The sequence below is a fragment of the Pogona vitticeps genome, chromosome 4 (assembly GCF_051106095.1).
Source record: "Pogona vitticeps strain Pit_001003342236 chromosome 4, PviZW2.1, whole genome shotgun sequence".
Classification (NCBI taxonomy): domain Eukaryota; kingdom Metazoa; phylum Chordata; class Lepidosauria; order Squamata; family Agamidae; genus Pogona; species Pogona vitticeps.
The window spans coordinates 171,955,001-171,978,689 of NC_135786.1; the positions used below are offsets into that span (position 1 = coordinate 171,955,001).

At 43.1% G+C, this 23,689-nt stretch overlaps 2 protein-coding genes across 5 annotated transcripts in view; one reads left to right on the forward strand and one right to left on the reverse strand.

Annotated features, from left to right (window-relative positions):
- The window catches only part of TSHZ1 (teashirt zinc finger homeobox 1), a 99,877-nt gene extending 99,385 nt beyond the window's left edge, over window positions 1-492 (reverse strand). The window contains exon 1 of the mRNA XM_072998741.2: window positions 385-492. Within this exon, the coding sequence (XP_072854842.2) occupies window positions 385-424 (40 nt within the window). The 5' untranslated portion in view covers window positions 425-492. The remainder of the gene's footprint in view (window positions 1-384) is intronic.
- A 3,602-nt stretch (window positions 493-4,094) lies between these two features.
- On the forward strand, window positions 4,095-13,910 carry PTGR3 (prostaglandin reductase 3). 4 transcript variants are annotated; one of them, XM_020801813.3, is made up of 2 exons: window positions 4,095-4,681; window positions 11,914-13,910. In XM_020801813.3, the coding sequence occupies exons 1-2, from the start codon at window positions 4,347-4,349 to the stop codon at window positions 12,836-12,838; spliced, it is 1,260 nt and encodes a 419-aa protein (XP_020657472.3). In that variant the 5' UTR covers window positions 4,095-4,346; the 3' UTR covers window positions 12,839-13,910. The 4 variants fall into 4 exon arrangements, with proteins under 4 accessions (XP_020657472.3, XP_020657474.1, XP_020657473.1 ...); XM_020801815.3 differs by lacking the exon at window positions 4,095-4,681 and adding an exon at window positions 5,041-5,234; XM_020801814.3 differs by lacking the exon at window positions 4,095-4,681 and adding an exon at window positions 5,395-5,532.
- The last annotated feature ends 9,779 nt before the right edge of the window (window positions 13,911-23,689 follow it).

Consider the following 23,689-nt stretch of genomic DNA (forward strand, 5'->3'; position numbering starts at 1 on the left):
CCCCCTCAGTGTGTGCGCGCGTCTCTCTCTGTCTCTCTCTCTCTCTCTGCCCGCCCTTTCTTGAGACGTGAAGGAAGACTCCCTCAAAGACATGCAAGGCCTAATTTAACCTCACTAGAGGAACCTAGGAAGACCAAGAGAGAGCAAGCAGGCGGGCGGGCTGGCAGGCAGGCAGGCGGGCGGGCGGGGGGGGGGGGGTGTCGGGATCTCTGCTGCAGGCCTTCCTGGGCTAAGTTAACCCCTCCCCTCCACGGGTAAGACTGAGGCGAGCGGCGGCAGAGTGGGACAGTGGGAGCCCGCCTGCCAGCTAGCCAGCCTAGCCAGCCAGCGAGGGGCCGTGGGAAGGAAAGGAGGAGGCGGAGGGGGGGGGGGGGGAGAGTTTACCTGCAGAGCGCCGGGGAGCTTGCTGCTTTCTCCTCGGCATGCTGGCGTTGCCGCCGTCTCTTCAGCCGCCCTCCTCCTCCTCCTCCTCCTCCACCGCCGCCGCCGCCGCCACCTCCTCCTCCTCCTCCTCCCTCTGCCGTCGCTGGAGAGTTTCCGCACAGGACTCTTCCAATCCCCACTCTTTTCATGCAGAAACAAACAACACACACAAGACTAATAATGAAAAAGGGGGGAAAAAGCTGGGTGGGGGGGAAGAGGGAAAGGAATAGCCGGGAGGGGGGTCGCCCCCAGTGGGTGGCTTCTTCAACTTCTGAATTCCGCGCAAGAAGAGACCGAGAAGGGGCAAAGGAGGGGAGCGAGGGGGGCCCAAAAGTTTGCCCGGCTGGGCTTCCCGGCGCGGGCGACTGGCTGTGCGTCCTTCTCGCCGGTCAGCTCCCGGCGGCGTCGCCCAGAAAGAGTCGAGGTTGCAGGAGGGGGCGGGCAGGTGGGGAGAGTGGGCTGCGGCTGGCCCCCAGCCTGGGCACGGAGATGCCAATCGCCGCCGCCGCCGCCGCCGCCGCTCCAAAATCTGGTCGAAGCAATGTTTTCATTGACAAGGTTGATTCCTGACCTTCCAGGGGCTTCGCCCTCAGACACGCGCGCCCGGAGGGGCACCCGCACAAGCTTGCCTCCTCCTCCTCCTCCCCCTTCTCGTTCGTGGCTTTTTTGGAAAAAGTTACTTCAGGAGACAAAAAAAGAAAACAAAGCTCGCTCGCTCCCGCCTCGGTCGGTCCCTCTGCCGGAGATGCGAGCGGAAGATGGACAAGATGAAGAGGTTGCCTCGCTCCCACGACGCGCAGCCCAAATCCGTTTACTTGTTCCGGCTCTCTCTTTCTCCCCCCCCCACGCACCCGGCGTGTCTCGCTTCCTTTTCTCCTTCTCCTTCTTCTTCTTCGCCTCCCTCCACCCTGCCTTGATTACTTCTTCTGCCTCTTCGTCTTGGCGGAGAAGGGAACAAACACAGCGAACGGTGAGGCGGGAGATGCCGGCGCTCTTCGGCTCTTCCAAGAGCTTTCCCCCCCCACCCCACCCCGCCAACAACAAGCCTTTCCCGAGATCAAAAGAGTCTCAAAGCGTAACTTTCTCGCTCGCTGGCTGCTTTCAAAAAGAGAAGAAGAAAAAAAGCTCGTGGATTTTGGCGATGGTGGTTTTTATTGCGCTGATAATAGCTTTTTCATTGTGCAGAAAACGAGGTCGATCCAGTCTTTCCTTCTCCTCCCATGACTTAGTCTGAACGAGAAAGCAGCTGGGGGGGGGGGAGAAGGAGTAAAAAGCCCCCGTACATACAGATAACACCGGATGGGAAATGTCAGTCACTCCTCCTCCACCATCCACAGAGTCACAGATCAAACAGTGGCACCATCGGAGAGGACTACTTTTTCTGCCTCGCTCTCTCTCTCTGTATGTCTTTTTTTTCCCCCCAAAGATCGCAGCTGCTTCGGATACGAGTATTAATGCAAACGCGTTTGCAACACGGACTATTATTTTAAAGTTGATCTTGATCTGCGAAACAAAACAAACAAAAGCCTTCAAAGCAGGCACCGCCAGACGGAGTGTATGAAAGGTGTGGGGGTTCGGGGGGGGGGAAGAAACCCAGCTATTCACCGAGTGGGAGAGATTAACGTGAACTGCCCCCCCCCCGCGCGCATTTAAACTCCTGGGAGAGAAAGAGACCCACTCTCCCTCTCTTCTCTTTTCACTGAAATATAGCACACATTCCGATCCGAGAGCTTTCAGACAGTCTCAACTGATAGACAGACACATCGAGCTGCTTTTCCTGCTTCAGATTTTTTTTTTACTCCTCCTCCTCTGGCCAACGTCACCCTGACAATTACAAATAGGTCTCATACAAACCCATACCTGTCAATCTTTTTAATTGCTTTTTTCAATTTTATTTTTCTTGTGTTCATTTTTTTTTTTTTTTGCTTTGCAAGACTAAAACTCACGACGAAAGTCTAAGCAACGATTTTGAAATGCATGCATTTTTCCCCCTAAAGCGAAAAGCACAACGATTTGTTATCGTAAATCTTAGTCGGCAACAGAACAATGTCAGGCGCTCAAGTTCCGGGAAAACTTTCAAGAGCTGTTTCTCCCCCCTCCTTGCCCCATGATTGGGAGGGGGCCACACAAATTTAAGATTTTTGTTAGAGTTTGCTTATTTTTGTTCCAGAACCCAAACTTATTAAGAAAAAATACTGCTGAATCAAGTGATGAAGGTGCACATTGAAAAGAAATGACAAAATTAGGTCCCATAATATTCTATGAGGATAAATCGCAGTTTTGTGTAAAATGTGAATGGATTTTCTTCCATAGTTAATACTGTGTAATTAAGAAATGGGATTTGTTATGTGGTGCTGGAGATTGATGTAGAATGCTTAGATGAGCATTTTAAACGCCACGCGTAGCACAATCCCATAATTATATATATATTTACACGCAAAGCCCATTGAGTGCAAGTATAGGAGAGGAGTCAGTATCTCTTGTTTGGGTTTTCGTCTCCATTCAGCAGCACCAACCAAAGCTAGGCAGCTCCTGGTACACTTTTATTATTTTTTTAAAAGCATGTTTTGATCAGACATATAATACACTTGCAAAAAAAAAAAAAAAAACCTGAGCATTGCAGAGCCTGATTTAAGAGGAAGAGAGATAAGAAGAGTAGGTAAATGTTGAGGCCGAATATAAATACAGTACAGGGCGATCCAATGGGTTTCCCAGTCTTTATTTTGTGACAGTTATAAAAATCTATGCGTCTGCAAAGGGCTCTTTGGTGTGGTGTGTATCTTTTGAATAATAGAAGGACAGAAGCAATATTTGTGGGGAGGGGGTGGCGTCTTTATTGGGAGGCCAGACATAGAGATGCTCCCCGATCCTTAAAAGATGTAAATCCCTGTTGTTGTTTTCCCTCCTTTTCCCCCTCACGCCAACCTCGCTTCCACTAACCCGGCTGCTAGAAGCGGCTCTGGGTTGATTCGTACCACCTTACGAGGAAGTGAACGTTTCGCACGGAAGGGGAGGGGCCTGTTCTCCGCCGCCTGCGGCTCCGGGAGGCTCCGAAGAGCAACGTTGCCGCCAGATTAGCTGCAACTTCTCTCCATAAACCTTAACCCACATTGGTCTAATAACGCGTTCCAGATCGTTTTCTATAGCTATCTATGCAAGGAGAAGAACGTGTGTATGTGTGTGTGTGTGTGTGTGTGTGTGTGTAGAAATCAGCTCCATTTTTTTTTAATGAAAGAGGTGGAGGCTGTGCGGTAGATTCGGCGTGTTTTTAATAGGCAATGACAGCCTCTTTTTTCTTACCACGGAGACCCTATACCCCCCCCCATCATACAGAATAATAACAAGTGCTGCTGCCGTTGTTTTAATTTGGGAAAAAAAATCTTTGGATTTCATGCCGTTTGTCGCAGCCGTGGGTCCGTGTCTTGCTTCGTTACACTCTTCTCACACACTCACCAACCCCTTATACAGGCGCCCAGTTTTTGCTCCCGAGGCACCGGCAACTTGATAGGGCAGGCTGAGCTCAAAAGGAGGAAGTTTGCCCTTCTGTGTGGTCTTGTTTGTTTGCTTAGGGGAAAAAAATACTACTGGCGGCAACAATGTCAGCAGCTGCTGCTGCTGCAGGGAGTCTCTCTCTCTCTCTCTCTCTCTCTCTCTCTCTCTCTCTCTCTCTCTCTCTCTCTCTCTCTCTCTCTCTCTCTCTCTCTCTCTTTCCCCTGCTGCCTTTCTGATGTAAGGAAGGAGCAAGACTCGGGCAGGCTGCAGCTTGCTGCTTTTAGACTTGATTTGCATGAACCGAGTGCAAAGTGCAGAGCGAGTCTTTTCCGGCCCGCATTCCCCTTGGAAGAACCCTAGGCTGGAGAGGCCAAAAAGTGGCGCGGAAAAGCTGAGCCAAGGCGGTAAGGAAAGGTAGCTCGGGCTTCCCCATGAGTTGGACCGCCCGGGCCAGCGGGGGACTAGCGTCTTGGGCGACTCCGCGGCGGCCGTGGCTAGCGTGGCGGCGGCGGCAGCAGCAGCAGCAACAGCTCCGCCCCGGTCCCTTGGCGAGCCTCGGGCGGCTTTGCTTGGGCGGCGCTTGGCCCCGGCCCATCGTGGACATGTCGTACTCCCGGCACTTCCTGGATTTCCAAGGCTCGTCCATCCCCACCTCCATGAAGAAGCTGGTCGCGACCAAGTTGAGCTCCAACTTCCGCGAAGCCGTGACCTTACGCCATGTGCCCGTGCCGCTCCCGGGAGACCACGACCTGCTTGTTAGGAACAGGTGGGGACCTCTCGACCCTCCATTGCCCTCCCTCCTTCTTCCCCCGCCCCTCTTTTCCTGCCTCTTCCCAAGACTTCTTTGTATCTCCCCCCCCCCAGTCTCCCTGCAGGGGGGCAGCCGATAGGGGCGATCCCCCTTTCTCTGTCCCGCGGAGGACCCCTCCCTAACTTCTCTCTCACACACGCACCCCCTTCGGCCTCCTCCCTCCCTCTCTCCCTCTCCTGTCCGCCCACTCGCTCACTCTCGGTGATCCGGTCAAGTTGTGCCGGCAGCTGCCATCTGGCGACTGTTGGGTTTTATTTTATTGGGGGGGGGGAATGGTTTTTTACGCCATAATCCAGCGCGCGCACCGCTGTGTGGGCGGGGGGGGGAGAGGAAAGGAAGGAAGGAGGGAGGGAGGGATGTTTGGGCTCGCAGGAAAGCCGCAACTTTAGATGGATTCTCCCTCCCTCCCTTCTCTTCCTTTCCCGTTCCAAGGTGCTAAAATAAAAGGAGGAGGAGAGGGGGGAGGAGGATAGATAGGCCTTCCTTCCAACAAGTCCGTCCGGAGAAGGTAAGCCAAGCCACCAAAGTCCTTCGCCTGAAAAGTTGTGTGTGACCTGAGGGTTCAGGAAGGGACTTCAGCAACCAGGAAATGATTCCTAAAGCCCCTCCCAGGTTTCTGACTGCCAGTGTTTGTGGACTTGTTCCTGCCACCGTACGCGCGGGGGTGGAGAGGGATCTGCGAGCGAGCGCCGCTGCCTTGGCTTGATCTTGTCAGATTTGGGAGGGCTGCGTTGGCTGTACAATAACACGGGCCGATCTGTGTCGATCTCCATGTGCGGTTTGTGCAAGAGTAATCAGGACGTTGGGTATAGGTTATTTTTAGTCGTCTCCTATGTGTCTGTGTGTGAGAAAGTGTGTGTGTGTGCACGCATGTGACACACACACTCCAGACATTGTGTCGAGCAATTTAATGTATACAACTCTTCCTGCTCTCCCCTCCACCACTAGTCCTGTTCATCACTAACCTTAAGCAGGCAGTGGATCAACAGGAAACCAAAGAACCTCAGATGGTTATGCGACTTTCACCCACTGTCACTTCTCTGTGTATTAACTCCATGCTCCTCTTCCTCCGATCTAACCACGTTTATTCAGAAGTGAACTCCCTAGAGTTCGGTAGCGTTTGCTTTCAAAGAACGACTGCTTACCGGTGGTAGCCTCGGAAAGTTTACTACTATTGTTAGGCGTTTCTTGCACGTGTAAGTGAGGAGGATCCTGTTCTTTCTGCAAAATACTCGGGAAACGCGTGGAGCGAAGACGTGACATTTTCCTTAGCATAACAAACTGCAAATTGTGGGCGCTGACTCTGTGCGTTCACGATTTCTTCGGGGTCCCCTTATGCCGAAAGATTTGATTTGATTTTTGGAAACAAGAGATTCATTCTTTAAGTTGGTTTCTTCTGCTGTCTTCATTTCTGATTAATCACTTCCTTGATGGGATCATTTCTTAAAAGCAAAGCGGGGCTTTGAAAAAAAAAAAAGGGAAAGTTTTAAAAATCCATGAAGTTATTCTCAAAGGGTGTGATTGTTATATGATATGTGCCTTTTGTAGAGAAGTGGGAATGAAAGGGTTCTTCTCGTAGTCCTTGTTTGTATTAGGCTTCTTTTCTAAAATAAATGTTCACAGCCTGGAACTGGTTCCTTGGCGCCAGTCCAGAGTAAATTGCATTTCAGTCAGGTTAACCCCACTGAAACCGATAGGACTAAACGGGATTAAGTGCAAGTACACAGGATTAAGTGGTCGGTGGAGTGTGCGCGCACACTCACCAACACGTGCGCGCACACCATCGATCGCAGAAAAGGTATAACTTATACCTGTCTCCGAACTCTAGAAATGTGTCCATGTGCTCTGTAAGGTAGAACACCCACATCACACACACACACACACACAGAGAGAGAGAGAGAGAGAGAGAGAGAGATGCCCTCCCTGGTGTCAAAGGGTTGAGTTGGTGCTGTCAACAGAACAGACTTTTTTGGAGACCAGAATATCCCCCTTTGGAAGCCTTAATTTAAATGGATCCGTGGCAATAATATCCTGCTCATGGTGCAGCTTAAATTCCTTTTCTCATAGACACATGGGAGTTGTGCCGATCGAAAATGCTATAGGAAAATATCCTGGTTTCTTACCTCTTTCGCTATCGAAAGGTTGTTACGTCCTTGTTCTCCTATCCCCTCCCCCAACACTTTCTCCCTCCTCTCTCTCTCTCTCTCTCTCTCTCTCTCTCTCTCTCTCTCCCTCTCCTCCCTCTCTCTCCCTCCCCCTCCCTCTCTCCCCTTGCCATGAAATTTGAAAATTTATGCATGCAATTTGTTTTGTTTTCTATGTAACTCTTCCTTATCCTGCCCTCGATACTGGGTGGGCTCTCAGGGGACTCGAAGAACGTGTTGGTGCATATTCCGAAATGAAGGAAGGGGGGGCTGACGGCTCCCACCCGGGCAGACTGACGAGACCCGGGATCGTTATTGGCTCTCTTTTTTTTCACACGTTGAATTTGCGAGTATGCGCGTGAAAAATCGCAGAAGAGGTGTTCACAACTTTTGTGTCATCTAGATTTGCGCGTGATGTTCCTTTGTTGTGGCGGTGAAGAGATCTCATTAGTGCAAAAGCGAGAGTGTTAAGGAATAAACCTTTCATAATCCCCGTTTTGGCTTAGGAAAGCTAATTTTGGAGTGACTTTTCCAGCCTCCTCGTTTCTCCTACACTCTAGAAGAGCGCTTTTCCACGTCTGCGGGAGGGAGAATAGGCACCTGGATTTATTTAGCCTTGAAAATACCCTCTGCACTGTCTTAGGTTGAAATGTGGGGCTAGGAGAAGAAAGGGAGGAAAGAAGAAATGAAGATGGGCTTCAGTGGCTGGATAATGTTTTCATTTCTAACCCCATGATTCCAAATGATGAAAGCAAATTACATAATGCCAAAGTATTCTCTATTCATGGAAGTATACTGTAGTGTGTCATAGTACACAAACATATAAATACCTGGCATATTTTAAGTTTGTGGTTAAATTTTCTTTTCTTTTTTGGGGGACAAGTTTCTTTTAATGTGCAACTTTCACTCCCTTTCCTTCCAATGTCTGAGAAAGATTTCCCCCGTGTTTATTTTGGCACAGAACAGAGATTTCTGAATAACAAAAATTAGTCTAGTTCAGTCTTTATTCAGAAAGAAGTGTCCTCAGACTTAAAATCAGTATAAAACAATACACTTCTGTCATTTCATGGGAGGTGTGATTGTGCTGTAAAAATAAGAAGGGAAGGCCCCTAATAATAATAATAAAAAAACTACAGGGAAACCATTTATGGCCCTCTTTGTGTCTTTGCCCAGTTTCCCCCTCATCCTGAAATGCAGGTTTCTGGATTTATTAGCAAACAGCTGGGCCAGAAGTGGTCTTTATAGTAGTTCTTCAAAATAATGTCAGCTAATGGGATAAGATCTCTTTTCTAGCAATGTGATCTGGTACGGATCATCTCTGTTATATGAAGGGGCTGAAGTCCAAGGGAACCTATGCCAGATAAAACTCGTTAGTCTTTTAGGTGCAACAGGACTCCGTTACTTTCCAAATAAGCTTCTGTTTTCGGAAAACAAGCAAGCACTAAAATTGGGAAGGAAAAGAGGAGGAGGGCAGCCTGCTTCTTAGCCTGGAAGCTGAAGGCGTGGAAACGGGCGAAGCCTTCGAAGCGATTTTGTTCTGCTGATTGTATGGACTTGGGAACTCGCCCTCCGCCCTTTGCCTGCCTCTGGTTTGGGGGGGGGGGGTCTTGCTTTAGTCAGACTGTTTCAGGTTCTCGCCCAACATCTTGTTCTCCTAAATCGCCTTGTAGTTTGAGAAAGCAGATTTTAAAGCCCCTTTGAGGAACCTCCTCTGATCTTACCTATACATAATTTCGGCGAGAGTCGGTTTGCAGGAGCTTCGGCTGGGACGCGGTCCCTTTCTCTCACCCTTTTGGTTAAACACTTATCTCGAATTTGGGAAGGTGGTTAAAGGCTTGAGCGCTTTCTAGTTAAAGGCAGACCACAACATTGGAGGAGGGGCAGGGCAGAGGCATAATGAAGGTCACGGAGTTAACTTAAAAGGAGAACAATAACGGCGGAGAGGCCGCTCCCCTCCTGCGCCCAAGTTTGCAAGCTGACACTGAACTGGCGTCTTCCTTCTGAAACGTCGGGCATGCCGGCTGCAGGCCAACACGCAAGTGTACTTGGGAGCTACACCAGTAGGATTCCGAGAGGCTAGCAATGCAGGCCTAGGCGTCTCTACTCGGGAGTAATCCCCACTTAAGTGCTTCTCCTGGATTTCACCTAGTGAAGTGCGCACAGGCATTGCAACTTTAGTTCGGAGTCGGCAGAGAGAAAGGGGTGGGCTGGGGAAAGCGCCCGCTAATCCCGTCACCTCTGTGTGTGTGTGTATGCGCGAAGATGCTCCACTATTTGAGTAGGGCAAAGAGGAGAAAATCCGTAGATCTATTGATCTCTGGAAACACTGTGACTGAGATTTTTCTAAAAACTGCGACGTCAGAGCAATGTTGTAACAGCTTTCACAATCTGCAACATTTCCTACCGAGTGGTGTACCTTCAGGAGACCGTGGAGATCACCGTGGTGTTTCCACTACTTCTATAAGGGTTTCAAAGGTCGACGACAGCCCTTCTGCTATGGGAATGGGGGAGATTTCTAAGCACCGTTTACCTCCGGGTTTTGTTTTATTTTAAGAGGGTTGCCCTTTGGTGCCTTGACGGCGATGTGTCGAGTCCTGCTCGGAAAAGCGACGCGGCGTTCGCACCTTCTTCCCCCCCGAGCAGGCTGCGGACTTCGCCTGCGCTTTCCCAACTTGAACCGCCGCCGGAGAGGCGCGCGCGAGGCTGGGTCGAGGGAGCGCGCGAGCGAGCGAGCGCAGCAGGCTCGCCAGGCGAAGGGAGGGCTCGCCGGAGGTGACTCTAGGGAGGTGGGTCGAGGGCGAGGAGGAGGGCGGCGGCGGAGGTGCCTGGAAGGGGAAAGCCCCGCTGGCCTACCGCCCTCGCCTACTTCCCTCAGCCGACCTGGCAGCCGCCGGCCTTCAGACGTCGCCCTCTTTTGGGGGCTGTGGTTGGCACAGACCTTCTCCAAAGGGTCTTCGGCTTGTATCTCTTTTGCTCCTGCAGCTTCGTCTCGCAGACAGACACGCACAACTCTCTCTCTCAAAGGCCCAGTGAATTCAGGCGCCAAAAAAAGAGCCTTTTCACCTGCAAGGCGCGGACGAGCTTCCTAGGCCTTTGAGCTAATTAGTGCAAAGCCTCTACCCGTCTCCCGGCCCTCGCACCGCGGGCCCCTTTTCCTTATTATCTGCCTTTACTGGCGGTAGTGAGAATAACTTTAAACGCGGGACTCGTGGAGAGAAGGACTGGCAAGGGAAGGGGTAGCTTCGTAGATGCGAATTGGGGTGGGGAGCAGGTTGTAAGCCGGTTTGTCCACCCGCGTCCCCATCCTAGGCTTTGGCCTTGCGAGCCCAGTGCGTCAAAGACGCTTAAATCCCAGACGAAATGAGAGGGGGGCCCCTAAAACCTGACCTTGCCTGTGGATACGAAATAGCAGCTTCAGTGCCTGAGGTGGGAACGCGGGCGGGGGGCAGGGAGCGGCGGCAGATAAAGGTGCCTCTAAAACAAAGGGGTGACGTGAAGGCGGCAGCACTTTTAGGTCCCTCGGGGAGGGGGGGCTCTTCAGACGTGCATCTCAGTGCCTCGACAGCGCGGCTCTGTGGGTGAAAGAGGGGGCAACGGAAATGTCGTGTGCCACCCAGGCCAGCTGGGGCAGGGCTGAAGCAGAGGCACAACGAAGCGGCATCTTGCATCCAGCAAGGTAGGGGGCAAAGCGAAGAGTTTCCGTCGTCTAGGAAGAGCTCGTTCCAAGCTCACGCCTTGGCGCTGCACTCGTCCCTTTCTCACGTCTTCAAGGAAACAGCACATCCCTTTTTTTTCTTTTTTTTTTCTTTTTTTGCCTTGGAATCGGCTGCTCTCCCTCTCGCTCGCTCTCCCTCAGAATGGGACAGGGGAGTTATGTAAATTAAACTGAGTGGATTCCCCCCCCCCCTCTCAGGGGCTATAAATAGTATGAAAATATTCTTTGCTGCAGATGCAGACTGGGTTATATGAAGAATTAGAGAGAACTGCAGAACTCTGTCTCTGAATGTGTGTGTGTGTGTGTGTGTGTGTGTGTGTGTGTGTGTGTGTGTACATATGTATGATATATACAGATATATATATGTCATATGTGACAACATTTTACTAGTAAAAGAGATTTTCCCCGGTATTAGAAATTACTTCAGTTTTGCTATTTCTTTGTAGGAGAGCTCTTTCAAGCAGTCACTGATCTACAAAGCACTCAGTGGTTGTGTCTTTAAAAGCCATTTTTTCACATATTTTCACACTTCCATAAAATTAAACCCCACTGTTTAGATCTGGATATGGGTGAGGAAAGGTCACATTCTACAGTAATATTTGTTTTCAAATTTTTAGTGGAAAAAATAGCTGTTTCTTTACATGGTGAGTTACTTCATTAAAGAACAGAACATTCCTAATGATTTTTTAAATTCATTTTTATTTGTCAGAGGTCAGTAGTGTTCAAAAGTGTTGTGGCATAATTTTAGTCTTTCTCTTCAAGGTTGTTTTAAGGTGTTGTGAGTCATTTGTATACAGCAAAATATTTTAATAATGTGCAAATTAGTTGCATCAAAAGGCAAATTTGTTATAGTCACTTCATCCATTTTCTTTAAATTTGCCTGCAGTAACACTTATGACCATCGACCTTGGCGAGGACATTGATATTTCATGTCATCATTAGTTACTAAAAGTGTTGCTATAATCTGAAATGTAAATTTGTTGCTAGAGTCAAGATGTTTACTACTTCACTGATGTTTTATTTGATTGCAAGTTTTTACAGAGAAAAAACACTTTTATTCTTGAACATACAAAAATAATTTCTTTCGTCGTGTTTTGTTGGAATAGACTACAGGAAATTATCTTTCAGTTTAAAATTTAGAAATGTGTTAAATTATATATATTAGTAAAGCTGAAATCCTTTTAAAACAACCTTTTGTTTCTGTGTACAAAGACCTGAAAAGGACTTCAGAATTTGAGATATTTCCATACGCATTACTGAAAATTTTTGCCTCATTAATTCATGTTGAATTAATTAATTTCATTGTGGTACACTTTTATTTTTTCCAGATTTGTTGGCATTAATGCATCTGATATTAACTTCTCTGCTGGCCGATACGACACTTCAGTTAAGCCCCCATTTGATGTAGGCTTTGAAGGAATGGGTGAAGTGGTGGCGTTGGGCCTAAGTGCAAGTGCTAAGTACACAGTGGGCCAACCAGTATCCTACTTCAGGCCTGGTGCTTTTGCTGAATACATTGTTGTGCCTGCTAAAGAAGCTATTCCAATACCCACTGTGAAACCCGAGTTTCTGTCATTATTGGTAAGTGGAGCTACAGCGTATATCAGTCTGAAGGAGCTTGGAGAATTGTCTGAGGGGAAGACTGTTCTGGTGACAGCAGCAGCTGGAGGAACTGGACAGTTTGCTGTGCAGCTTGCAAAGAAAGCAAAATGCCACGTATTAGGAACTTGCTCCAGTGATGAGAAATCTGGCTTTCTGAAATCCATTGGTTGTGACCGTCCTATCAACTATAAAATTGAACATGTTGCTGATGTTCTTAAGAAGGAGTGCCCAAAAGGTGTGGATGTAGTGTATGAATCTGTTGGTGGAAAGATGTTTGACTTGGCTATCAACTCCTTGGCTACCAAGGGGCGCCTGATAATTATTGGGTTTATTTCTGGCTACCAAACCCCTACTGGCCTTCAGCCTAGTAATGTAGAGATTCTGCCAGCAAAGCTGCTAAGAAAATCTGCCAGCATCCGGGGTTTCTTTTTACTCCATTACATTTCTGAATACCAAGCAGCTATGAAACACTTAGTTGAAATGTGTGAAAATAAAGAACTGACTTGTGAGGTAGACTTTGGTGACATGTCTCCAGAGGGCAAGTTCACTGGCTTAGAGTCAGTGTTCCGTGCTATAGATTATATGTACATGGGAAAAAACATTGGAAAAATTGTAGTTGAATTACCTCATTCTGTCAACAGTAAGCTGTAAAAACAGGACAATGATATAAATCAAGGAAGGGAAAATGGGTACTTTATGTTTCACAATAACTATAAACAGTTCCATTTCTTCAAAGTTGGCAAGGGGTAACATTTAAAATTGCATTTATGATTAATAAAAGATTGATTTATTTAAATTTGTTTTGGATTCTTTGTATTGTTTAAAGTTTGGTTGTCTTTGGCATTGCTTCAAATAACTGCATTGCCCTTTTGTTTAGAAATTTTGAATTAATTTTTGCTTAACTTTGAATTGACCTGAGCATGAATCCGACTAATCATAAAAATGATCTTTTCCTGTACTACTGAAACGGGCTTTAATCCTGTGAACGCTAACCTTTGAGTAAAGCCTGGGGAACTCGGTGGGGGAGGGGGAGGGTCTTACTTCTAAATGGGGAGGTGTCCCTTAGGCGGTGGTCTTGCATGCATTTTGATGCTGTTCTCACTTGAGGCTTACTTCTGAGTAGACATATATGGAATTGCATTGTTAAAATCTTGTGAAATTAGCTATGCTTTAGATTATTCACATCAAAATGGATGGGCGCATTCTACTGGGACATTCTGTGGAGCAGTGAGAATCATGTAGGGTCAGTTTTGCAGTGGATAATAACCTAGGGGGTTGTGCCCAATATATTTCAAAAGTGAAAATATGTCAGCTTTTCATGATAATGATTTAATGATGGTCAACATCCTTACTTTCCATGCACATCTAAGACAAGTTCTAGTTAAGATATGAAAATATGTCTTCCTACTTATATATAAATCAATTCTATCAGCTTTGCCTCAGGTTTTTAATTACATTTTTATATACTCAGAATGTCATACTTAAGCATTCCTCTGACTGTATTAGCACATGAACTGAACTAACCTTGCTGTGATGCAACTTTATACTACGAATAAAATAATCCAAAAACTATGCAATTAATAAAGCATTCAAAGAGGTCTGTTTGCCACCCTACAGAAAGCAGAAGTGACTGGATTGTTTGCATGTGCAGTAAGTGACAACTTTTGTAAGATCTTATATTGCACAAATGTATATGTAAAACATTAAACGTAATTTGAGTCAACTTTTTCCATTGTGTCTTGTTTGCCCATTAATAAGACTAGAATAATCCACTGTGGTTTACTGCAACTGGCAATTCAGTCTACCATTCAGAAATACATCCCATTCTGTACTGTGAGGCACATTTCCAAGTTAAGTGTGTTTAGAACTGTCATTTTAAACTACAACCTTTGTAGTTGGCCTGGGAGTAAATCTCATTGAACTCAATGGCTTGCATTAGCTGTTGAAAGACTCTTGCAGAAAATACAACATGTTTAGCTGCTTTTCTGCATTTATTTTTTATTGCTTATTTGAGCTTTTTGGAAAAAGAGATGTTAATTTAAATCCCTAAATAGCATATTTATTTTAAGAGGCACTTGTGTAGGTACTGTTTGCAAACATCCAGTCATAAACTAGTAAGAAGTGTTTTAACAAACAAACAAATGAAAAGTATCCATGGTCCACATCTGATTTTTACTGTTGTCAGCTCTACGAAGATTTTCCTTTTAATGGTTGTTGTGGTTTTTTCGGGCTCTTTGGCCGTGTTCTGAAGGTTGTTCTTCCTAACATTTCGCCAGTCTCTGTGGCCGGCATCTTCAGATTTTCCTTTTAATCAGGACTTCCTGTTATGGTTCACAAGCATCATTGTTTTTCTCCTGCTACTTTATACTGCACAGCACATCCAGACAGTAGAGTTAAGAGAACTGAGCACTGTTCAGTTCAATAGGACTGAAATACAGTAGCTTGCTTCCAAGAACAGTGGTTTAATTCAGTACTGGATTGATCTGGTGCAAAATTAACTTGGTAGGCGGGACAAAAAGTATATATTAATGCAAGTGTATCACCCTGTGGAAACAATCTTGTGATGAAATATTTGAATGATTTTAAAAAAGTGAAAATATCTATGCATTTCTCAATAAATGTTGAGAATAACATTTAGGCTTAGAAATAGACCATATTTATAACTGCTCTTGTGCATGTAGTAATGTTCAGTGACTGAAGGTCATTCCTCTGAGATTGTTTACCTATATAGGTTCTCAGCCCTTGAATCTCACAATAGCTTCCAGACTTTTTGAAGAACAATTTGCAAACATTTGCATAGCTACACTCTAATAATAGAAACATCCATTCAAAAATACATATACAGTAATTGAATTTAAAGGAATACACTTCAAAATAACTGTGTTTGGGATCACTTTCTTAGGGTGCCTAATTGGGCAGGTGCATATCCTACCAATGTTAAGAGGTCAGAGCAACATATTGGTTGGATCCAGATTGGTTGGTGCTAGAGTATATCCATTGAAATTAATGAGAAACAGGTTAAACATGACTGAGTTCGATCCTGTTGCTTTTAATAAGTTTATTGTCATTAAACTCATTCTAGGTCCACCCTATGTCCAGAACTTTTTCCCTTGCCAAATGATTTTACATGTTATTTATATTTAAATTATCTGTTATTTCAGTAGTCCCCCAATTAAATAAATACAGTACTAAAAAAAACCTAACCACAAGGATTAACAAATAAGCAGAAGCACCTTTGAGTCTTCAAATACTTATTTTAAGGATTTGCTGTTGAGATTCATCTCTTTCACAATGAATGCAGTAAGCATGTTTACTGTATACCAGTATACTTGGCAATGAATACCATAATGAGTGAAGCACAGATGCACGCTTGTAGGCATGCAGTGAACTGGAAGACCTGATTTACTGAAGCTCCTTCATGCATCTTCACTGCATATTTACGTATGCCTCCTTCCACTCCCCATTTTACACTTCTGCCCAATATGCAGCAAATGCAGTTGTGACAAAGTAAGTTGAGCCCAATATTATATACAGTTGAGAGAAAGTTAAACAAACATAAGCCACATTGTAATCAAGGGAACATAAATGCTTAACTACGGATTGCAAAAATGTGATTATGCTTTTTACAACTTTGTTTTATTTTCTTCAGATTTCACACTTGCTTCCTGGTTTATTATTTTAATGTATTTTCCATAGGTATTTTTTTTTTGCCAATGCTGGGTCTGCACTGTTCTTCTTGTTACTCTAAATTGGCTTCTTGATTTTTCTTAAATTAATACCCTTCATTCTTCAGTGGAGTCCCACTGTAGTGAGATTGAACTTATTGGCATGTTTAAGGCATAAACAGTCAATACAGTTTTCCTTTATGTGAAGAAAAGAAGGGCCGTCTTAAGAAATTTTCAATGAAGCAAATGCATTTCTTAGTATGACTGCAAAACTGGCAGTTTGATTATTCATATGCACAGAAAGACCCTGTCTTATCTTAACTGTCCAGTTACTGAAAAGTTCTACTGAAACCTCACCATAATATGATTATGTTATTTCTGAATAATTGATTAATATAAAGTGGTAATATTAGGAACCTAAGAGGAGGAAAATTCTATGGCCAATAGGCAAGTGATTGTTTGATGTATTCACCAATGTTTGATATTATTCATCTGCTGTAAAATTACCAAAAATACTGATAATTCACACCAAGGATTTAACAATAATACACTTAGGCCAGAATTCCAGATTCCTGATGCATGAATGGAAAGTTTATGAAAAATAATAATTGATGTGTCTTTCCGACTGCAGTCTTCTGTGCAACATTAAATGCTGAAGCAGGTATTTTTAAGGGAGTGAGCCCAAGTGAGCGTAGCAACTGGTGGTCCAGAAAAGCCTTGTTGCACACATGTTGTATGTTTTATGAGTTTAAATGCTTTTCAAAAAGGTTTTTTCAAAAACTGTTTACTATAAGACCTTAAATATAGATACCAACATGCCTAGGAAACATACCAGCTCCACAGTGTTGTTGTGTTAAGGACATTCCGAGATAATGTTGAGAACAATTCATTGAGGTTTCAGCTTCACACCAACCCAGAAATAAATTCCACTGAGCTGAAATAACTTGATCCTGGGAAGACCTCCATATTGCTTTCTTTCCCTATAAAATTCTAATGTAACCTTCCCACCTGAAATTGCTTGCTGTGGTGAAATCTGCATGGAAAAGATATTTGTAGACAGCAACGCTTCAGTCTTTCTATGTATAGCCAAATACATGAGTCTTGGTGGGGAAAAATAATGTCAGGAAAGGCTAAATATACAATTATTATTTTTAATAATGAATATATAATACATGCTAAATGGACCCACTGGCAGTCGTGGGCATGTTTTGCCAGATTTTTTTTTCAAATGAACTGTTGTGCTGAACCATTTTAATACCTTTCTGAATTAAATGATATTTCTCTAACATTATAATGTTAATTTTTTAAAAAAAGAAAGAGAGAGAAACAGAGCCAGTCACTGAGTGTAATTGTCATGCTGTGCAAATACAGATAATTGCAACTGCTCAGGGAAAAGTTTGCGGCAGTATGCAGAAATGTTATTTGTTTGTTTGCCTTTCTTTGGTCTTAAGCTAGAAAGGAACTCCACTGCTGAATAGCTGTTAGTATCTATTTTACAAGATTTACTCATTTTCAGGTGCCTAATATAGCTGCTAGCATGCATGCACAACAATACAATTTATATGGTAAATGGAAGCAAATAATGGCTTCGCTGAATGTTATGGCTGCACTGAAGGGAAATGTCACGGTAAATAGCTGCCAAATTATGGATCATGCCGAAGTGTCACAACTGCACTAAAGACAAATAGCACTAGAGGCTATTGCCACTGTGACGCTTTTTGAGTTATGAAGAAGAGGCACAGACTTGATGTGAGGCTCTTTGTGTCCTCATTATAGCAAAGGGTTACTGGTGCAACATACAAGAAAACCTAGTCCAATGTGATGGTTAGTTATTAATCTGTCCATTTCAGATCTAACAGCTGTAGAAGAACAGGCAGTCCTCCAAAAGCACATACACTCGCAGAGAGAGAGAGAGAGACTGAAAACTGCAGGTTTTATTAACATAAATGCATGTGGGAAATGACTGGCAATGGCAAAATGTTGCAATAAAATAATCTAATCAAAGAATATTATTAAATTTAACATAGTATGCCTCTGAAAGGTTTACTTGCTTCTTAGTTAGATATATGTGTGGAGTATAATCAGTAATGCACTTTTTCTCCCTTTGTAAAGACTTGAGTAGTAAGGACATTACCAACAAAATTGCTTCTTCTAAACTGAAGTGAGTCCCGGTTTCTTTCATTTTAATGGGAGGGTAATAAAGATGAAAGACTAACATTTTAACTGATGGATCCCTTAAGCTAGAGAAAAGAAGTTTATTATGTTTGGAAGAGCTATGATAAAGCCTGAATGGGAGTACACTTTCAGGGGTGATACAGAAACCCCAAGTAAAATAAATACAAAGCACAACGTTAAGAGAAAGGAGAAAACACCCTTTTTTATAGTCTTTGGTCCTTTTTATATGTTTTTTTCCCCCTGCCCTGAGAAAACTAATTTTATTCAGACATTTTGACTACAGTTCTCCACACTATACTTAGGAGAAAGTTGGATTCATCTTAATGGGATTTACTCCTGGTTTAGTGTATGAATGATAGGAACTTCTAAAATGAAAATGCTTTTGGAGATTTAGAAATCAGCAACTAGTACCTAAGCTGTAAAGCCATTATTTAACCAGAGTTTAAAATTATAAACGAAGCAAGTGTTTTGTTCTCAATAATTCATTTAGCAAATAATTATACACACTGCAAATATGCCATTCATAATTCAATCCTATTGTCAGGCTTAGTTTTAGAGAGGGGGCTGGGGCCAAACAATTGTAGTGGATTAATTACATCTCTATCCTACAGAGAATGGCCTTCCTTCCATGTTGTGCTTAAGGTCATTGGCAGGGCAACATGGGGGCAGTTTGCATGGTAGTTAAATTGTATGCTCTGTTACATATGCACTAAGTAATCTGTATGTGAGTAAATAGATTAACTAATTGCTATTTCCCTCTTTTTAAGAGGGAAAAAAGAAACACTTTCAGAGGTGATATGTTCCACCCTTTTATTTTATTTATTTCTCCATGTGATGTGCACAGATACTTGTAATAACTGTATTAGTACTTCTAGATTTTATCCCCACATGCAAAAAGGACATTTTAGACAGGATACTAGGTTTTAGCATGTGGCAGTGCTGTCTCTGTTTAAAGTTTATATCCTGTCATCTAAGAAAAAAAAATCCATCAAAACCAGATTAAAATATCCTTAAATAGATATTAGTTACCTAGATTTTATTTTTATATACTGAGCACTTGCAAGTGACTGCTTCTTGTTAAATAAAAATCCTGCATTACCTACTTTAGGAAAACCTGAGCTAATGAGTATTTAATGTCCTTTGTATAACATAGAACTTCTTTTTCTTTTTAGAACTACAAGATGCTGGAAAGTTGACAGATTATATCATTTAAGACAGATGCCTGCCTTGGGGACTTTTTTTAAAAGGCTTCCTGTTTCTGGCTTTTATTTCAGCTACATTTCTAATTGTTACAGGATCTGTACCTGTGTAGTGTTTAACCCCTTCACATAGATGCTGTTTCACATTAATTCAGTGAATGTGTGGTTTGTATCATAACAGTACAAAAGTTATATAATTTCAGTTAGCTTGTTTTCCTCATCTTTATCTTTGTCAACAAATACATTGTTTGCTTATTTAAAATAGTTCTACCCTGGTTTTCTGCTCCACAATGACTAACAAACATTTTAAAAGAAAATAAAATATAATTAGCAAACTATAGTAATCAAGCCAGAAAAATCTCAAACAGAACAGAGTAATAAAAAGTTGTGATCTGAATAACTTTAAACATCTCCCTTTTCAAATGTGTAATTGGATTTTAATCTGTATTTTAAGAGGGGGCTTGGCATGCAACTGAGATTAAAATCATGTATCATGTAATTATATGTATGTCTACATAAATCCCACTGAATTCAATGGGGTTTTCAGCCTGAAGGTAAATACTGGGGTATGAATGGATCTATCAGTAGTAGATGTTGTGGTTTGTCATTTCATGGGAACATTTTCCATAGGGCAGCTGCTGTTCATTATATCGATCTAAACATTGAGAGGAATGATGTGGGGAAGTATGTTTTTAATAAGATCATGACTTCTTAATAAAACCTGAGAAGAGACATCCACTCAAAGGACCCACTGAATGGAACAGAGTTGTATGAATGAGCTGCACATCACCCAGAAAAATGATGTAGTGCAACATATCATAAGGCAACAGAAATTGTTATGCTTACAGGACTCCTATTCAGTGGTTAAAATGACTTTTTAAAAATATGGCAATTAACAAATAGTTTTATTGTCAATCCATGGTTACTGCTGTTGGTCTTAAACTTTTGCTTTCTAACAGGATGGTGGATGATGAAAAGATTTTTAACCTATAATCAGTCCAGATGAATGTCTGGATTTTAGCTTTTTATCTAAATAATAAAGTTTAGTATAACCGAGAACTGAAATTTGGGCAGGAGCCATTTTTAAATGTACATAGAAGGGCAATTTAGAAAATAACACTGGAACAATAGTAAAGAGTTGAAAACAATAGTACAGTACACATAACAGTGCCTAACTAACAACATGGAAAGAGGGTTTCAAAAAAGCACTGCACATTTTTAAATTTTAAAAGTTAAAAACCTTGATACTGGAGGTCTAGCCAAGTTGGCATCAGGGAATTTTCTCTAAAACGATGATTCCATAAATGGGGTGCTACAACCAAAGAAAGTGCTCTCAGACAGAGGTGGCATCCAGATGAGGGCTTCCATAGATGATCTGTATGTAGTAACAGGTCATGTTGAGGTAAGCATACCCAAGCCCCAAATTGTATAGCATTTTGTGTGCTTGAGTAACAACTTGGATAGAACTTTATATGAAACACAGCCAGTTTTAACTTTTCCTGGAGTTAGTGTATTGTTTAAGCACTGCTGAGAAATAAACTAGTGTTAGTTATCAGCCAAGCAGTCATATTTTAAGCCATTGTTTCTGCATAATCTTCAAAGATACTTCTAAGCAAATATTATCTAATGCAGCTATTACCAAACATGGGTTCTCATGATCAAGGAATTCCTGTCCACTAAAAGAATATTGACATGCTAGTCTGCTAGTGTAAAAATGGTTCTGAAGCCAAAGCTGGAACTCATGCCCTAAAAGGTAGGATGGCCCCATCCAGAAGGGATTGAACTCCCATCTTCAGTATCACTTATCAATTTTTAGTTCTCATCCCCTCTGCAAACACTTCCGCTACCTCATCTGAATTGGATGTAAAGGAAAGTGGAGTTGGATATCTGGAGCATGTCAGTGAAACCTCACTCCAAAACCTCGATAACCTTAGTGGCTTCATGTAGGTACCAGAAAGATAGGCAAAACAGAAGTGCCTAAATACTGTGGGGCCTTGGCCTTGGCCTCTGGTGGCCTCTCTGGGAATCAACCTAACAGGCAAGAATTGAGACTACTGATGGCTTAGCACTAGCCCAGGCAACTCGAGATACCATGTTCAGTGACCTCTGTAGATCAAGGTACAAGGCAATATAATTACAGACTGACTTGGTTATAAGTGTCCACCAGACATCGGAGTCTGCTGAAGATGTAAAGAAACTGGAGAAAATCCTGATTCTCAGGGATTTGCTTTCCCTCACCATGTTGAGACTTCTCCTGCCACCAGCTAGATTGCTCAGCTTCCTGGGAAACTAACACTCCCCCATCTTGTTTTTCTTGGCTCCCTGCCAGTTTTACCCACCATTTTGTACAAGAAACTGCCAAATTCTGCACAGTTCAGTTTTTCCAGGGAATATTGTGTGAGAAAGACGCTATTTTGTGCAAGAATTGTAATAATTCTCCATAAATTTGTATTTCTTCCAGGAAGCAAATAACCCTGATACATCTCAGAAATCCTGTGAGATTTCTCAAACCGTTTCATGCAGAGAAATTTCACCGTATTTGAAGCCTGACAACTTCAGCTAGCGTGGTGCAGAGGTTAGAATATTGGACCAAAATGTAGGTCTATTTTCAAGAACCTGCTGAATTGGAAAACTCAGCAGATCACCTTGAACGAGCCACTGTCATACAACATGACCTACCTCACAGGGTTGTTGTGAGGAGGAGAAGATGGGGAGAAGAACATACACCATGTATGCTGTTTTGAGCTCATTAGAAGGTAAGTGGGATATAGGTGTATCAAATATTAAACAGCCTCAGGCCAGCACCTGAACAACTAAACAACACCCAATATATATGAGCTTATACCCTTGCAGCATCCTCTAGCAAACAACATAAGAATAAGAAAATAATTAAATGTAAGGAATGTGTGATGCAACATGACAGATTGCCCACAACCCTAGTATTTAATACATTAAACTTATTGTTATTTCGGAGGCCAAACTGGAGGAAATGGTCACTGCACATAAACATGACAGTCATGAAGTCAGAAATTCTGTGCTAAGTCACTCTTGATGTTTTATCATTTGTTTTTGAAAATGGGTCAAAGAAAGTCCATGAGCTACAGAACTGCACCATATACATTATTAAGCACTCTGCACAGACCTCTTATGTGCTTCCCTTAAACTGTACCCTAAGGGATTCATTCATGTAGGAAATGGTGTACGGAGGAAATTTGTATAGTGCCTGGAAGCAGAAACACACAACATGCAGAACAGTTCCAAGTGATTTCAGCATGTCTCTAGTGGGCTGTAAGGTGCAAGAGTGAAAACTAACTTAATCCAGTCATCCACAAAGCTTTGGAAACCGAAAGAATGTGCTGTTTATGGTGCCTTCGATGTCCCAATGAATAATAGCAGTAGTAAAGCTCCTACACCCAATGCCTCAGTAAATTTACATGGCATTATTGTTATGGCTATATCTTATAAAAATAAAAGGGCCTTTGGGAACTAGAGTGGTACAGATTTGTGTTTTTGGACCACAGCTCCCAGGATTCCCCAGGTACCACAGCTGCTCAAGGTGTTCTGGGAGCTGTAGTACAAAAACATGAAGTTGCATACCACTATTGGAAGCTTATTTACTGGATTTTTTCCCTTTAGAGTCACAGTCCTATTCAAATCTGTAATTAATGTTTTTTTCTATGCCCATTCCCATTTTATAGTCTGCCCCCTTAGTGCTATGCCCATGTTGCTCAATTTCAGGGGCACTATGAAAAGTTCAAGATCTATAAAATCCATATACTGTATAAGCATTGCTTCAAAGAATTCTCTAATTAAAAGCACCATGGAAGGATCTACTCCCAGATACATATACTCACACACACTTTTGACTGTCCAAACCCAACATTCTTTCTTGAGATGATTGGCGGTGTCAAAGCTGTTTGTTTTGTACAGTTTCTGTGAGAGATGGGAAAAATGGATTCAGTCTAGGTGCTTCATAAGCTTATTACATAAGCTGCTCCTTGAGCCTACTAATACATACATCTTCTTGATCCGATGTGGAATCCACACAAGTCCACTCCAGTGTGTGAATATGAATGAAGCTGATATTGTCTTCAAGGGTTATTTTTCATATATAATTAGCATAAATATATTTTCCATGTATTTTGACAAGGGTGATGTGGAAATACGATGATAAAGCAGCGGATCGAGCCAATTCTCTCCTCACAAACCAAACCTCAGTTTCAACCACTAACTGATCTCATCGTCCTGGTCATGCACAAGTGTCTGCTTGGTTTAGATTGAGAGGTAAAGCGCAATTCTGAACACCGCTGTCAAGATGAGTAAGGGGAGTTTGATAGATATGCCTAAAATTATGCCCAGTGTCAAGGAAATTAAAAGAAAGACATTTTTCTCCCACTGACAATAGTAGAACTGAGGTCGTGCTATGAAATGGAACATACAAATGAGAGGAAAGGAAACATTTC

Excerpts from the sequence above, each read along its gene's own strand:
- PTGR3 (XM_020801813.3), top strand. The coding sequence starts at position 4,347 with ATGAGTTGGACCGCCCGGGCCAGCGGGGGACTAGCGTCTTGGGCGACT. Across the intron at positions 4,682-11,913 it reads GACCTGCTTGTTAGGAACAG|ATTTGTTGGCATTAATGCAT; the intron begins GTGGGGACCTCT and ends TATTTTTTCCAG.